This window comes from Canis lupus, chromosome 24 (assembly GCF_011100685.1).
Source record: "Canis lupus familiaris isolate Mischka breed German Shepherd chromosome 24, alternate assembly UU_Cfam_GSD_1.0, whole genome shotgun sequence".
Taxonomy (NCBI): Eukaryota; Metazoa; Chordata; class Mammalia; order Carnivora; family Canidae; genus Canis; species Canis lupus.
Window position 1 is genome coordinate 6,477,264 of NC_049245.1, and position 15,871 is coordinate 6,493,134.

Here is a 15,871-nt window from a genome sequence, read left to right on the forward strand (position 1 = left end):
GACTGGGGTCCAGTCAGGTGGGTGGATGGCCAGCTAGGGACTACACATCAGGGGTTCTGCTTCTGGTTTGTAGAAATCTCAAAGCTGACCTGGGTTCCCCCTACCTCTCCCACACCCTTGCCACTCAGCCCCCAACACCTCCCTACCCCAGTCCCCTAGCTTGACATAGAATTGCTCAAAGGGGTTAACATTCCCAACCCAACTGAAGCATTCAGCCAGGATAAATTCACCTGCTGAAGCAAAGAGGAAAAGGGGGAACAGAGGATAAGAAGAGATGAGAGGCAGGGAACGTGGGTATTACCAGCACCATCTCATCTTTACCTCCCAAACACACTCACTTGAGCACAGCTTGCAAAGAAATGATTAAAACAATTGCTCACGGGTGACAGAAAAGTCATTTCCATTTAGAAAAATATTTAAATCACAGCTTGGGGAGCATTCTCTGTCTTTGTTAATGATGGGTTAGAAGGTGGATTCTCTGAAGCGTGTGGATCAATATACTCTTTTCCCGATTAAATTACTGATAGACGGTGGTATTTGCAGGCGATGCAGTCAGACATTGTAACATGAGAAGGCCTTTAAAGTCTCCAAAATTGTATTTCAAGGATAGAACATGGAATAGTATTAGCTTGTGTAATTTCTTTCTTACTTTTTCCCCCCTCATCATTTCAGATAGATGAGGCTGATTGTTGAAGAAATGAGATTTTCTTCCTGGTGCTCACTCCTATTTCTTCTCTCCACTCAGATCTGAAATACTCGCTGCCTCCAGAGATTTTTTTAAATACTACATGAAAGTGCTTAATATCTCCCTGTATTAAATCGGATCCATGGGGGCACAAGCGTCTCCTCAGCCAATAAACACAAGAAGCAATAAATGCCCCCATTTATCTAGGGTCAGGAGTGGGTGATGCTAAAGGCACTGCCACCTTGACTTATCTTTCTCCTAAGCTTATGAAATCCACTAGAGTGTTCTAAAACTTCACTGCACAAAAACTGCTGCTGAATTTAGTCATGCTGCGGACAATGAGCTAAGTCAGCTGTGACTCCAATATTTTTCACACAAACTGTCTTCACAAAAGCATCTGGGGCAAGGGGCAAGGGCCCCAATAACTTAGTTGTTTCTGGCAAAGTTAACTTGAGGCCTGACATTCCAACAATCACCCCAGTTACTCCATTTCCCATGGCAAGTCTGAAAAATCTTGCCAGGCCTGGTTAGGAAAGAGTTTTATAAACTCATGGTCAAGGGGACACCTGGGTGGCTCAGTGGTTGAGCGTCTGCCTTTGGCTCAGGGTGTGATCCCGGGGTCGTGGGATCGAGTCCCACATCGGGCTCCCAGCATGGAGCCTGCTTCTCCCTCTGCCTATGTGTCTGCCTCTCTCTCTATGTCTCTGGTGAATAAATAAATAAAATCCTAAAAAAAAACCACACACAACTCAAGGTCAGGAATGGAAAGGATAGGTCTCTGATTTTAATACCTGCTGTGGATTCTGATTAATCTCTTACAGGTTTGCAGAAAGGAAAAGTAGCATTCCCAACCACTTTCCTCCTTGAACAAAAGGTATGACTTTTAACAAAAAGACTTGCTGTTAGCAGGGATATGCTGCCTGACTTGCAGGGAGGAGTTCCTAGTGCTTTCCTGGGATGATCAAAACCCTGCCTTAAATTGTCCTTTCTTGCCATTTGCTGATATTTGTTCTGGGGAAGTGGCCAAGAAAGGGAATTCAAAAGCTTGTACTCTGAAAATGAGGTGTCCTCCAAATCTATAGACTGGATAATTAGGTCAATGTTCATAGTTTCTGCAGTACTGCAAGGGTTTTACTCAAAAGGGCTCCTGGCCACTTATTTATTAGTCATCTCCAGCATATATCACAATCACAAACACTCAGGAGTATGTGAAGTCAAGTCAAGTCACTGTTGGCTGGGCACCAGATAGGGCAGAGAATCCCATGGCCAGCTGCCATTTGCAACATTCTCCAAGGATAAAAGAGGGTGTGGGAGGGAACAGCTGGAAATTGGAGAGCACTAGGGCTCTGTTTTGCCAGGTGTTTTTTAAATGTCTCTTTGACAGAGCACCAGAGACACTCCGCTGATAACGAAGGCAGGGGAGATGTGCCATCGCACACATTAGATAGAGCATCTGCCAAGTTTTGCATCCGTGTATGTGTGCATGTGTGTTCGTATCTTCATGCTCAGTATTTGCAGGATGCCTTGTATACAACTTCCAAAAAGCCAAGGAAAATTAAGAAAGTATTCTAGAAAGAAAAGATGCTAAAGACATACTTTTGATTCACTAAACAAATAAACAAAAGAAGTGCAGTTCTTCAAATTTTCAAAAACGCTTTAAAATCCTCTCATTTTGAAGTGAGTTTTACTACCATTGACTACACACCCACTGTGTACGGGCTGGGTGGTTTTGCATACTGTATCTCATTTAATTTAATCCTCATAGTTACCCCCCAAAGTTAGTTATTATTATCTTCAAAGGCATTATTATTCCTATGTGTAGATGACTTAAATGGGAGGCAAGAGGTTCAGTGACATGAACATGGCCACACAAATGACAGAAGCCTGAGCCATCATGCCACATGGCGCGCAAGAGCCCCAAGGGGTCTCAAGTCTACAACAATTCACATTACAGTCAGTCCTTTGGCTTCAACATAATATAGGGAAACCACCACATATAGCCAAAACGACTTGTATTTATAAAAATCACTTGTATTTATTGTAGGATCGTTTAACATAACAAAGATGTAGCCAATAAGAAATCTGATACTCTGTGGCACCTGAGTGGCTCAGTTGGTTGGGTGACTGACTCTTGATTTTGGCTTAGGTTGTAATTTTGGGGTTGTGAGATGGAGCCCTGCCCGGGGCTGTGCCCTCAGCACACGGAGCCTGCTCAGGATTCTCTCTCTCCCTCTCCCTCCGCCCCTCCTCCCCTCCAAAATAATAATAGGTTTCCCAAGAGATGTTGCTATTGACATCCTTGCTAGGATGGCTTTATGCAAATGAGACAATGCAACCTTGTTGAGCCTAAATATGATTAATCTACATACTGATACCCATCTGGCTGTAGGTCTCAAAGGTAAAAAATATAGAGAGAACCTAATATATTGATTCTTATAAGGTGTGGTGGTCCCTAGTGGGATGCGAGTGACCCTCACACATCGGGGTGAATGAGGGCCTGTGGACCACTCATCAAAATTACACTCATATACTCTGTGCCATGTCACCAAATTGCTAATGGATTATTTCAGGTAATTTCAGGTCTATTTTTTTAAATAAATTAAACAACAAAAAAAGTATGCAATCTGGAAATATCTTTGATTTAGAAATTCCAGATGGCCTGAACGGGAAATTATAATTTTTTACCAGTGAAGCATCTGGCAGATTACAGCACAACTCCTTGAGGGAAGTCCATTCTCCCTCCAACCCCCCGGGTCAGATATTACTGGCTGCCATTTAGGGGTCCCACTCCCAGAGCCCCCTGTGTTCTATTTTACACCCCACATTATATATATATATATATATACATATATATATATAAATTTTATTTATTTATTCATGAGAGACACAGAGAGAGAGAGAGAGAGAGAGAGGCAGAGACACAGGCAGAGGGAGAAGCAGGCTCCATGCAGGGAGCCCGATGTGGGACTCGATCCCGGGTCTCCAGAATCATGCCCTGGGGTGAAGGCTGTGCTAAACTGCTGAGCCACCCAGGCTGCCCCCCCTTTTTTTTCACCCCACATTATATTTATGCCTCGCAACAACCCAGCAAGAAAGACGCTGTTTACCTCATTGATAGACAAGAAAACCGAGCTCCAGCAAGGTCAGAACCTTACTCAAGCATGCACGGCCTACCTAGGAGCAACAGCCCACCTTGCTCCGCGGTGCCCCGGGCTCTGTCCCCTGGACCCCTCTGAGCCACCAATTACTCAGTTCCCTTAAACAAGATTACATTTCTTTTTACTGCCTGCTGGTGTCTACCATGCCCCGACTCTTCTCACCTCTGATGGGCCTCACCGCTTCTCTCATCTTGCTCTGTTAACCCCATCGAGTAGATCTGCTTGAGGCCAACTCTCACTATTCGCACTAAATTGGCTCCTGAAATCTACCTGCCTCGACTACCTGTGGCCACTGTGCATATTGTCTCCCATGTTCTGTGAGGTCAGGGATGAGGAAATTCTATTTTTTTTTAAATTAGTTTCAGGTGTACAGCATAGTGATTCAACAGCTGTGTACGTGGCTCAGGGTGCATCCCGGTAAGCGTCCTCTCAATCCCCAGCACCTACTTCCCCCAACTCCCACCACCTCCCCTCTGGCAACCTCCAGTTTGATTCTCTATAGTTAAGAGTCTTTTGAAAAAAGATGTTTTTAAAAAAGGAGCCTGTGTTTTGGGTTGTCTCCTTCTTCTTTGTTTCTTTGTTTCGTAAATTCCACATAAGTGAAATCAGATTGGTGTTTGCCTTCCCCTGACTTATCTTACTCAGCATAATGCTCCATGCGTGTGGTTGCAAATGTCAAGATTGCATTCTTTTACGTAGCTGAGGAATGTTCCATTGTATATACATAAAGGACAGTGAAATCCTTATTTCTCTCCCAAGAGGAAACAGGACAACTATATAGAAAAATTTAAACACCACACTCCACACACACACACACACACACACACACACACACCTTCAGCTTGGGGAGTACAGAGGAAACCTACAAGTTGGAATTCCCTCAGGAATCCCTAGGCCCAGTTGTTTGGGGTTTTTTGTTTTCTTTAATGTCTGTTGGGGGAGGTCTTAGAGAGGACGTGACCAACAGTTGACCCTCGAAGTGGACCCGAACAGCCTTGCAGCTGCCACAACAAACCTCGTGTTATGTCCCTTGCTTCAGGAAACTGCCAGCTACCCATCTGGAGTGCTCTACCTCTTTCCCTGTCTCCTCATGCCCTCCCAGGGCCTAGTCTCCGATTTCTTGAGCTCCTGAGGTTGCCAAGCAGCAATGTCAGTGATTGAGAACCTCTTCGAGGTACAAGATATCCTTGCTCCTTGAGGGAGGGAAGGAAGATTCTCCAAGTGGGAATGGGTCCTAGAAGGCCTCATTGCCCTCCAGATTCTCACTTCTCCACCCCAGGGTTGCCTTTCCTCTAACATAGAGACGAGCAGACTACTGAGCCAGTGTCTGCAACATGGGGTAGGGATACCGGGTTAGGAATGTTGAAATCCTGGGACACCTGAGTGGCTCAGTGGTTGAGCATCTGCCTTTGGCTCAGGTCATCATCCTGGGGTTCCGCATCGGGCTCTTCACAGGGAGCCTGATTCTCCCTAAGCATGTGTCTCTGCCTCTCTGTGTGTCTCTCATGAATAAATAAATAAAATCCTTTAAAAAAAAAAAAGGAATGTTGAAACCCTGCTTGTTTAACCTTGGGAGAGCTGCATCAACTCTCCGGTACTCAAGCTTTTTTCATTTATTTATGTGTCAGATGAGAGGAGAAAACTAAAATCAGTGGTTCTCAAAACCTCTCATGTCCAAGGGATTCAGAGCACGCTACCCCAAAAGATGTCACTGTGGCATATTGATCATTTTGAGCTGAATGCGGTTGAGAAAGCACAGATGCCAGAAGGGCTCTCCGACCTCCCCCTTTCTGCCCTAAAACAGGCCATAAAATTTCCCACGAGGAAGGTGCCCTTCGTGTGCTGGGAAGAGAATGCTCTTATCACTGGGCACTGGGAGCTGGCCCTGGGATGGGCCTGTACAAACAAACCTGCTGAAATCACCTTTATCTTCCACAGGTCTCCTTATACATTCCTAGTCACTGGGCCACAATTTACTGTCCTGAGTCCGAGCCACTTTGTCTTGTCATGTACACAATTTATTATTCATTGTCTGAAAAGGTATATAGCCATGTGGCTCTAATGGCTTCTTTGTGTCTTCATTTTCTCTTTGAAGATTCCCATCTCCATGTAAAAATATTACATTCAACACACATGCTTTTCTCCTGATAATCTGTCTATGTCAGTTTAATTCTGAGGCCCTGCCAGAGATCCAAGGAGGGTAGAAGGAGGTTTTTCTCTTGCCCTACAATGCATACATGGATCTCGAGTCTGGGGTCTTGTTAAAATGCAGATTGTAATTCAGAGAGTCTGCAGCGTGTCCCTTACATTCTAACCAGCTCCCAGGAGAGGCCCAAGCTGCCGCTGGGTCAGGGGTGGCACTTTATCTTCCAATGGCTAGACGGTGTTTAAAAGTCCCTGCAGGTGCTTTCATTCTGTGGATGCAGCTAGGCCCCCAGGAGATGGAAACCAATCAGTGACCTCAAAAGTCCTGGATGAGACTGGTTCTGGTGAGTGGGAGCCAGGTGCTGCCAGGAGGGACTGTGGCCCAGAGCCCTGTGCCTGGGGAGGAAGGCTGGAAGCACGAGGCCAGATGCATGGGGGCTTTGGCCATGGGAGTGCCATGGGGGTGCTGGGTGTCTCGAGGGATAATGGGGTACCTGGACTAGAGAAGCCAGCAAGTGAGAGGCAGATAGAAACAGAGGTAGACCAAATGCCTCTTACTTAAAATTGTGCTGACCACCCTAGATGCTTCCTGAAACATTGTATGGAGTACAGTAAGACAGAGATCGTGGACAGGTAGGTTTGGGTTTGAGGGGGCTTCTTTTGGAGTACCATTTCACATGGTGGAATCCCATAGGAATTTGGCAAAAACATATTCACCCCAAACCACAGTGGACAGCGCTGGGAAAATGACCCCGGGTGGTCCCAGTCTCCAACTTGTCCTAAATGCCCGCCTCCTCATGCTGGTGGGATGAACAGACCACAGAAAACTGAAGACTAACCCCACTTCCAAGCTTCTCCATGACTTTTGACACCCCAGGGTGAAAAATTTCTTAAAACAATTTTTTTTTAAGTCAGAAATTGGGAATTGTTTTGAGCATAGGCATTTTAATTACATGTAAACAAAGACTCATGACTACATAAAAAGAATTATACGAGGAATACACAGTCAAAGCAAATATCCAATTAAATGTAGAAAAATTTATACATCCATTGGGACCACCAATCCCCTTACCAGATTGCTTCACACATTATCCTTGACTGGGGGAATTTGCACAGGAAGAGGATATTCAAAGTTGAAAGAGAAGTAGAGAAACAACCCATAGACTTTCTGTGCTACCCCCCACACCTAGTCTTTGAACTTGAAGCTCGAATGTTTGCAGTAACAGCACATATGAAGGGGGAACTATTCCATTACAAATATTTCATAAGCTGCTCCATCCTTATTACATACACACATATTTAAAATTTGGGGAGAGGTAAATTGGTCATTAGAAGATAAATTTCAATTGAAATAATTTGTGATTTATTTTTAAAAACAAAAGGCATAGTCTAAATATCTATGAGTCCAAAGAGCTCCTCTACTCCCACTAGTTTCACAACCCAAAGGCATCAAATATTAAAAGTAACAACAATCCTAGAGTACTCCTTGAGGATTTAGCCCCTTTGGGTACATTATAACACTCCAAATGGCCAGTGAGACAAATAATTACAAAACAGCATGTCCAAAGGGAAGACCTGTGACCTACCAAGTTTGTATAAAGAGCCAAAGAGCTGGCAAGAACGATTTAGAAGTCACACAACTGTACTATCATCTGTATGCAGCCCTGTGGAAGAGAAGATTCTCTAGGCTGAAACATAATTTCTGCTTTCAGTTCTCCCACTTGAGTTGAACGTCACCCTGCCCAGGTGGTGGGAAGACCAGGCCAGCAGAAAACTGAGTGGAACCCCCTCTGTCATCTGCCACCTCTGGCGCTGAAGGCCCAGCCGGCCTGTAAGGTAACACAGCCTTGAAACAAAAGTCAGGAATTAGGGACTTTTTTTTTTCTTTTTAGTTTTTCCTTTCTATTTGCAGGTTTGTCTAATTTCTTACTCACAGAAGAAGTCAATGTCCTGGAAAACAAACAAACAAGATTGAACTGAGCAACAGGGCCTGAAAACAAAGGCAGTTTCTTTATTTAAAAATCATAGGTAATCAAAGGGAAATTTGGAATTTAAATAAGGTTGAACCCCAAAGAATATGATCTAATTATCGCTTTAAGTCAAAAACTACTTAAAAATGAAGGTTCTCAAATACACTTTTAATTTGTGGTTATTGGACACCTTCAAGCTCAATGCTCAGAAGTGATGACAGGCGAGTCCCGTTTGTGTGGGCTGGGCAATGTTTTGCATTATGTCACGCAGCAGTTAGTTCTTAGGAGAAGCTCTTCAAAACAACCACCCTGCAAAGTAGCTCAAAGGGGATCTTTTATTTCTCTTCTGGGGTTCACAAGACCCCAGGGCATTGGAAAGAGCGTAATTTCTTTTTCAAACGTAAGTAGAATCTACCACAGAAATAAAGTATCTAAAGATTTTTTTTTCTAGGATGTTTTGAGTCAATTAAACACAGGTACCATTTTTTTCCCCAGCCCAAGTGTTTTAGTAAATAAATGCAACATCAGTTAAGAGTCCATTAATACTTTTTAGTTTTTTTCTTTGTGATGTGGACTCTTTAACAGGATAATTTGGATCTAAAAACAAAAGGGGGCCAGTGGAGAAAGTTCAGTAACCTTTCAACCCTAGAGTAGGGGTAAATGCTCTCCCAAAGCTCCCAGTCTCAGGGAAGCACCCACTGCAAGGCAAGGGGTTTGCTCCATACATCTTGTAAGTGACATGATGCACTGTTGACACCTGCATGACCCCAGAGTCTGAGGCCTCCTCTGGCCTGCTCTGAGACACTTACCGTAGTGGGGACTTCCTTGGTGGCTTCTTGGTACACGTGTTGCTCCTCCACCAAGCTGCTGGGGAAATAGCCCACGGTTCCCATCTCATCCTCGTGGTCATCTCCATAAACCTGAGCACCCAGAAGAGTAACAGTCAGGGGATTGCTGATGTGAGTCCACTTCTAGAAACCCTCTGGCATCACATGTGCTGTTAATGAGAATTACATAATGGCAATGCCTCAATTTTCTACTCTGGGCTCCAGGGGCCTCAGACCCGAATTTGAAGTTCACTCACAGCAATTAAGTCAACCCACAGAAAGTGTGTATCTGCTCTTCTGCGGCCTGTTCTTCCCAGTCTCATTGAGCATTTATTTTATGCAATCTTGTGAGCCACCCAAAATCTTTTTGGAACCCATAGACAAAGTCGGTAGATTAAAAAAAAAAAAAAAGAAGAAGAAGAAGAAACTAAATAGATACTTGTATTTTAAAGAACTGGCATTTCTCAGTCGTTAAAAATTCAAGGGCACAGATACTGGAGTGAATTTAAGATTTGATTCTTCATTACTTGAGAATCTATCTGTGGATCTGCAAATGCAGACAGGAAACCAGCCCTGCCTCGTCCCTCCGGAGGGTCTACCCCAGCAGGTTCTCACTGAAGAAAGCAGATTCTCTGGAACTGAAGAGGGTGTTAGTTTCCTTTAAAATATTGAAGTGGAGACTGGCAGCCAACACGCATGCCTTTTACTTGGCAAACCTGTTCAAACATTTGAGTAAATTTCAAACTCTTTGGGATGTTCGAGTCCCCATGTGATTGCCTAGTTCTTGCCAACACATCACATAAACCTGTGTTTGGTCTTGTTAGGAAATTTTGTTTTTTCAACGTGCAAGAAAAGCAAATACATGTGAATTTGTGCAACTTGCATTTACAACCTCTACATTGTTCTTAAGAGCTAGTTTTAAAGACTAAAATGTATTGAAGGTAGGTCATAGAGAAAAAATTAAGAGCAACATATGTCAAGATGTGTGTATATTTGTAAGGATCTCATCTTACACTGCCAGCCCAAAATTCTCCAGCTCCATTTTCTTTTACCAGCTTCGAGTAAACGTAAATCTGCTGTCCTTTTTTCACATTAATGAACCTACAGTCTGGGGCATTGTAATCTTCTTGAGCTCTGGCCAGAGAAATAGTATCTGGAAGAAAAAAAAACACACACACACATTGAAATGACTACATTTTAGTCTCCTAGCTTTTCTAACAGTAAAAAGGCCAAGCATATCAGAAAACTAGGAAATCAGAGTGAGTAATAACTCTCAGTTTACAGCTCTTGTTCAGTTGAAGAAGAGTGCCATAGCCATGGTATGAGAGCTGCACCCAACAGGATCTTAACCAAGAGAATTCTCTGTAGTAAGATAGAGGTACAGACCAGGAGAAGCAATGCTAACGACATAGACATTAGAGAAGATTCACTTAAAGCCCAATCAGATTTTTGACTATTAGCAGATTTTTTTTCAATTATATAAATAGAAAAATAACAAAAGGCATAAAAATGTCCTTACACACGCACTCATCATCTGCACAGAGCTTCTTGGAAGCAAGTTTGTCCATAAATATTCCACACACGGCACATATGGCCACAAGACCTGGGAGGAAAAGTAATAATAGTCTGGCCATCTTCCTTTTTTTGCTGTTTTTGCTGTCGTCCTTTAACTGGAAGTGGAAACTGACTGCAGTGGTTCCTATCTTTTATGTGGAAGCCAGACATCTGGGTAAATCCCCCCAGCCAATGGGAAGGAGCCCACCAGTCCTCTGCTTTCATAACAGCTGCTGGGCTCCAGGGGCTAATTTGCATCTGTTTTTCCAAGGAGACTCAAACTCAGTGTCTTTTTTTTAAAACACAAATGATATCCAAGACAGCCCACCACTGGTAAAGCCACTTCAGCTGTGGCATTTTTGCACTAGCAGGGCATTGTGGAAAGAAGTATCAGAATTTTGAATCATTTAAAACAGTTTTTAAGCTCAATTTTCATTTCTTTCAACTTATGAGCCAAGATGTACTAACTATAGGAATCTGCTGAAACTGTAGATGGATATCCTTTGGACACATAATTTTCCTTGAAAAGAATCCAATTAATAAACATGTGGATTTGTTTAATAGCTAAATCAAGGATGCTTAAGCTTACAAATCAGCCATGATAGGATATTTGGAAGTCGAGTCTGTTCTGAGGCAGACATGGTTTGTAACACATGAGCTGTTACCACACGTCTAGACCCTATCAGTGAGGAAAGGAAGAGATAGGTGAGTTGGAAAGAATGGAACAATCTTGTTTTCATCTCTGGAACATTTGAAATTCAATCTCAAAATGTTCCTGGGTAAGAGCCTCTCCCTGCTTCCAGATATCTTTCCGATGGACAGAGGGGCGCTGCTAGAAATCACTTCAAGTGCCAATATGCAGCTCCGTCGATTCATCAAATATTTATTGAGCACCTACTGTGTGCCAGGCACTGTTCTAGGCACTAGAGATGCAGCGTTGAATAAAAAACTTCCCTGACCCCAAAGATTTCCTTTCTATGAGGAAAGACAGAAAGTAGGCTGCTGCTTTTTCTAGTGTTTGGGGCTGGTATTTCTTTCATAAGATTCACAACCCCCATCCCCCTCATTGTTTCTAGAATAGAGGTCTCTGTCAGGATGCTCTGTAAACTTGGTGATGATAAGATTTCAGAGCCGAGCCTCCTCCTCCCTCCCCCCAAAATACAGTCACCTCCCAAGATGAAGACAAGCATTCAACTTACAAAATAATTTTGTACAAAACTGAGGATAAACCGGTAAAGCCAAATATAGTACTATTTTTCAAAAAGGTTTTATTTGGAGGTGGGGGTGTGACTATGTGTCTGTAATTTCAGGGGACAATCTTTTATACAGCTGGCCCGGATTTGGAGGCTTGTTTAATTTAATATCTTCATTATGGGTGAAGAAACTACAGCCCAGCAAAGGCTAGAGCCACCTTTCTTAAGCACCCTATCTAAAGGTTCTCCAGCAGGACTGGGTCCAGTGCTGCTAGGTGTTAGTCTAAGTCAGCAATGTTTAATAGAAGTATAGTACAAGCCACAGAGTAGGGATTTAAAATTTTCTAATAACCACATTAAAAAAATAAAAAGATATAGCTGAAATTAATTTTAACACTACCCTCTATTTAAACTATTATATAAAAAATTACCACTTTGACATAATCAATATAAAAATTATTACCAAAGTATTTTATATTCTTTATTTTTTATTTATTTTTTAAATTTTTGAGGAGGGTGCTTGTTTTTGTTTTTTTCTTTAAAGATTTTATTCATCCATTCATGCAAGACACACACACACAGAGAGAGAGAGAGAGAGAGAGAGAGAGGCAGAGACACAGGCAGAGGGAGAAGCAGGCTCCATGCAGGGAGCCTGATGTGGGACTTGATCCTGAGTCTTCAGGATCATGCCCCGGGCCGAAGGCAGGCGCTAAACTGCTGAGCCACCCGTGCTGCCCTATACTCTTTTATGAGTCCTTGACACTCATGAATTTTACATTTACAATATATCTCAATTCAGATGCTAAATTTGTATAAGATACACTTGATCAGTGTTTTGATTTTATAAAATTTACAGTTGAAAAATAGATTCTCATATTAACTATATTCCAAACACATTGAAAAGTTTTCCAGTATACCAATTGAGTATAGTTTAAAAATTTAAACCAATAAATTAAATAAAAATGAGAAGTTCCATGTTCCCACTGCATTCGCCACATTTCAAGTGTTTGGTAGCTGCATGCATGCTGCAATTTTATATATTTATTTTTTTAAGGTTTTACTTATTTATTTGACACAGAGAGAGAGATGGAGAACGCATGCACACACAAGCAGGGGAAGTGACAGGCAGAGGGAGAGGGAGAAGCAGGCTCCTAGCTGAATGGGGAGCCCGATGTGGGACTTGATCCCAGGACCTTGGGATCATGACCTGAGCTGATGGCAGATGCTTAACCGACTGAGCCACCCAGGTGCCCCGGAATTGAGATTTTAAATTCATCATTTCCTGTCTCACTTCGAGGAAAGGATAAATTAGAAATTATTTCTGAAAGCAGGCTGCCAGTGTGTTTTTCCTTCCTATAATCTAGGAACCCAAGAGGGTCTCCGGGAAAACTGAAGCATTGATTAAATGTTCTTAAGCCTGATCAGGCAGCTGTTTTACAGATTGTGATGGTCTCAAGCCAGCCCTCAACACAGGAAAGTTAAAAGACAATTGCCATTTAAGAGGCACTTAGCAGAAACCGGGACTGCACCAACTCAGATTGCCACACCGTGTCCAAGCGCCCCACCCCCCGCCCCCGAGGCAGAGTGAACCGTGGAATAAAGCCACCACCAAGAATAAAGCCACCACCAAGCCATCAAAGCAACTTAGCAAGCTAAGGCTGGTGCTACACCAAGCCATTATTGGCTATTGGAAGGTGGAGAAGTAAAGAAAAGAGATGTTAAGCCATCTAAGAGCATCTGCAGCAGGCCTGGCATGTCCTAGCATTCGGCTGCGGGCAGAGATGCAGAGATGGGATGGAAACTAATGTTTTGCAATTTGGAACTTAAAGTTACAATAGTGAGCAGTTGGACCTGGAGCCCTGCAAGATATTGGGGGTCCGGGGAGGGGCTCAGTCCTGAGCAGGCTCACCTCCTTCCTCTGGATTTTCCAGTGCATTCTCTGAGCCTTTAATCCCCAAATGACATTTTTTCTGCTCTCCTTCCTGAATTAGTTCTCGATCTGTAGTTCTTAAAACGGGGGTAGGGGCTCCTTTAAGGTTTGAACAATGGGTTTAGGCAGGGGATAGGGTGGAAGCAGCCTCCTAAGCCATGACCTACAAGGCCCTGCGTGATCTGGTCCCTCTGCTCCTTCACGTCACCTCCTTGTCACTCTCTGCCTCACCCACTCTGTTCCTGCCATACCAGCTGCTCCTGTCTTTGGAAAACTCGAAGCTCATTTCTACCTCCAGCCCTCCGGAGTTTATTTAATGTCAGGGAAGCTCTTGCTCCATAGCCTGGGACTCAGGGCTCTGGACAAGATGTCTCCTCAGACAGACTGGTTTCTTGCACTCCTCAGCTCAATCTGTCCATCGTGTGATCGCGGTGCCCTGCCTCGTCACTTGTCATTACCTGACAGGCCTTATTTGTTTACATGGTGACGATTTGTCTCCAGACACCACAATGAAAGCTCCAGGAGGTGGAGACTTGTCTAACTTGTCTAGTTTTCTCTTTGCTCTATCATTATTCGCACCTAGAAAAACCCTTAGTACTCAAAAATAGATATTCATTGAAATTGTATGCTTAGGTGTATACATGAATGCTTTTGGTTTTATTTTTGTTTTCCCTGAGGAAGGCCGTTAGGTTTTACCAGATTTCAAGAGGTTCATAACACGCCCTAATCAAGACTGACTAAGCCATCAGGGCAGAGACTGAGGTTTTGCCTCCAAAGCATGGTCCCCAACCCAGCACCTTCAGCGTCACTTTACAAAGCCTCTCAAACCCCACCCCTCCCCCCAGTCCTACTAGATCAATCTACAGTTTAACAAACTACGCAAGTGATTTGGAAGAACAGGACAGTTTGAGAAGTACAGCTCAAGGGCAAATCAATTACAGCGCACGTTTTAAGCCAGGGCTTCACAGTCTTCATTAGATCTTTACTGGGATACAATATTCCCAAGGACAAAATGCTTGCTAAATACCCAACAGACTATACTTAAAGCCTTAAAGTTGAAAATGGAGATGTGAGCCTCTTGCAACACTTTCCTTTTTTTTTTCTTTTTAAGATTATTTATATATTTATTTGAGAGAGTGAGTGTGAGCAACAGGGAGAGAATCTGAGGCAGACTGCAGAGCAGAGCCTGATGCAGGGGCTCGATCCCACAACCGCAAGATCATGACCTGTGCTGAAACCAGGAGTCAAGACACAAGCAACTGACTGAACCACCCAGGCGTCCTGCACACTTTCCATTCCTGCACCATCTTCTACTTATCAATGTGCTGCCTTTGAAAAATACAATTTGAACTAATCATTACAACCTACTTTGAAACATAGAAATCTGCTTTGTTAGTTCTTAGCTCACATTGGAATCACTTAAGGACCTTAAAAGTACTGCTGACTGGGTTTCACACCTAGAGATTGGGATTTAATTGATACAGGGTGTAGATGAGATGTGGGCACTTGGAAACAATCTGCAGGCCTTAAACTGAGAAGCTGAGAACCACTACATGAGATGGGCACATCATCTACTTCGTTGGAAACTCCTGGCAACTCCCAGATTGGGAAGGGGAGGAAGGACTGAAGATCACAGCTTCATCCCACCATCTTCAAAGTGGACTTAGCTCCTTTTCTCTTACCCCCTCTTCCCTCTTGAAGCCTTGCTTTCCAGAGTTTGATAACATTCCAGGAGATTTAAGCAAATAAGTAAACGCATCCATCATTGGGAGCAGAGGAGTTACAAGGAAGGAAAGGGGGAAACCCAGAATAAACTGTGTTGTCCGATTGCAGTTAGAGGTACTGCTATACATTCTTTAATATAATTATATAGATGCAGCCACAAATGCAGACATAGAGATATTTCTACATACCAGTAAGATCATGAAAAGTAAGGACAGGCCAAGGGACAGACAAGACACTGAAGAGACAATGCATGTGGCATGATCCTGGATTGGAATTGTGGGTCATTTTTGGGACATGAGCAAAATATAAGATTGAATGCTGGCTTAATGTTATTTCCTGATTTTGCTGGTCCTATGGCAGTCAGTCTTGTAGCAGAGTGGTCTTGTACTTAGGAAACACACACTGAATATTAAGGGGTAATAGAGGATCAAGGCAGCAGAATTCCTGAATGGTTCAGAAACATTTGTGGGAGCTGCATACGATTTCTGCATTTTTGATATGAATTGAAAATTATATCAAAATAAAAAGCTTTCAGAAGTAATCAGGTGTCACTCCTGTGATCAAAATCTTCTGACAGAACATGTCCATAGATTTGCATGTAAATGTTCATAAGCCCTTTATACAGCCCCAAATTAAAAGAACCCAAATGCCTGTCCATGGTTACAACTGTTCTGTTGCACACAA

The 15,871-nt window shown here is 43.1% G+C and overlaps 1 protein-coding gene across 2 annotated transcripts; it reads right to left on the reverse strand.

Moving 5' to 3' along the window:
* Nucleotides 1-6,874: 6,874 nt before the first annotated feature.
* Nucleotides 6,875-10,966, reverse strand: OTOR (otoraplin). Of its 2 annotated transcripts, XM_038571360.1 has the most exons (5): nt 10,305-10,966; nt 9,799-9,938; nt 8,768-8,878; nt 7,923-7,938; nt 6,875-7,817 (listed from the first exon to the last, which is right to left on the reverse strand). In XM_038571360.1, exons 1-5 carry the CDS (start codon nt 10,417-10,419, stop codon nt 7,672-7,674), a joined length of 528 nt encoding a protein of 175 aa, XP_038427288.1. In that variant the 5' UTR covers nt 10,420-10,966; the 3' UTR covers nt 6,875-7,671. The 2 variants fall into 2 exon arrangements, with proteins under 2 accessions (XP_038427288.1, XP_038427289.1); XM_038571361.1 differs by lacking the exon at nt 6,875-7,817 and having other exon boundaries at nt 7,880-7,938; nt 10,305-10,856.
* Nucleotides 10,967-15,871: the final 4,905 nt, after the last annotated feature.

Bases quoted from the DNA above. Each gene is read 5' to 3' on its own strand.
- OTOR (XM_038571360.1), bottom strand. From the start codon at position 10,419: ATGGCCAGACTATTATTACTTTTCCTCCCAGGTCTTGTGGCCATATGT. The intron at 9,939-10,304 runs GTAAGGACATTT...TTTTTCTTCCAG, and splicing joins TGCAGATGATGAGTGCGTGT to ATACTATTTCTCTGGCCAGA. The intron at 8,879-9,798 runs GTAAGATGAGAT...CTGGGTGCTCAG, and splicing joins GAGAATTTTGGGCTGGCAGT to GTTTATGGAGATGACCACGA.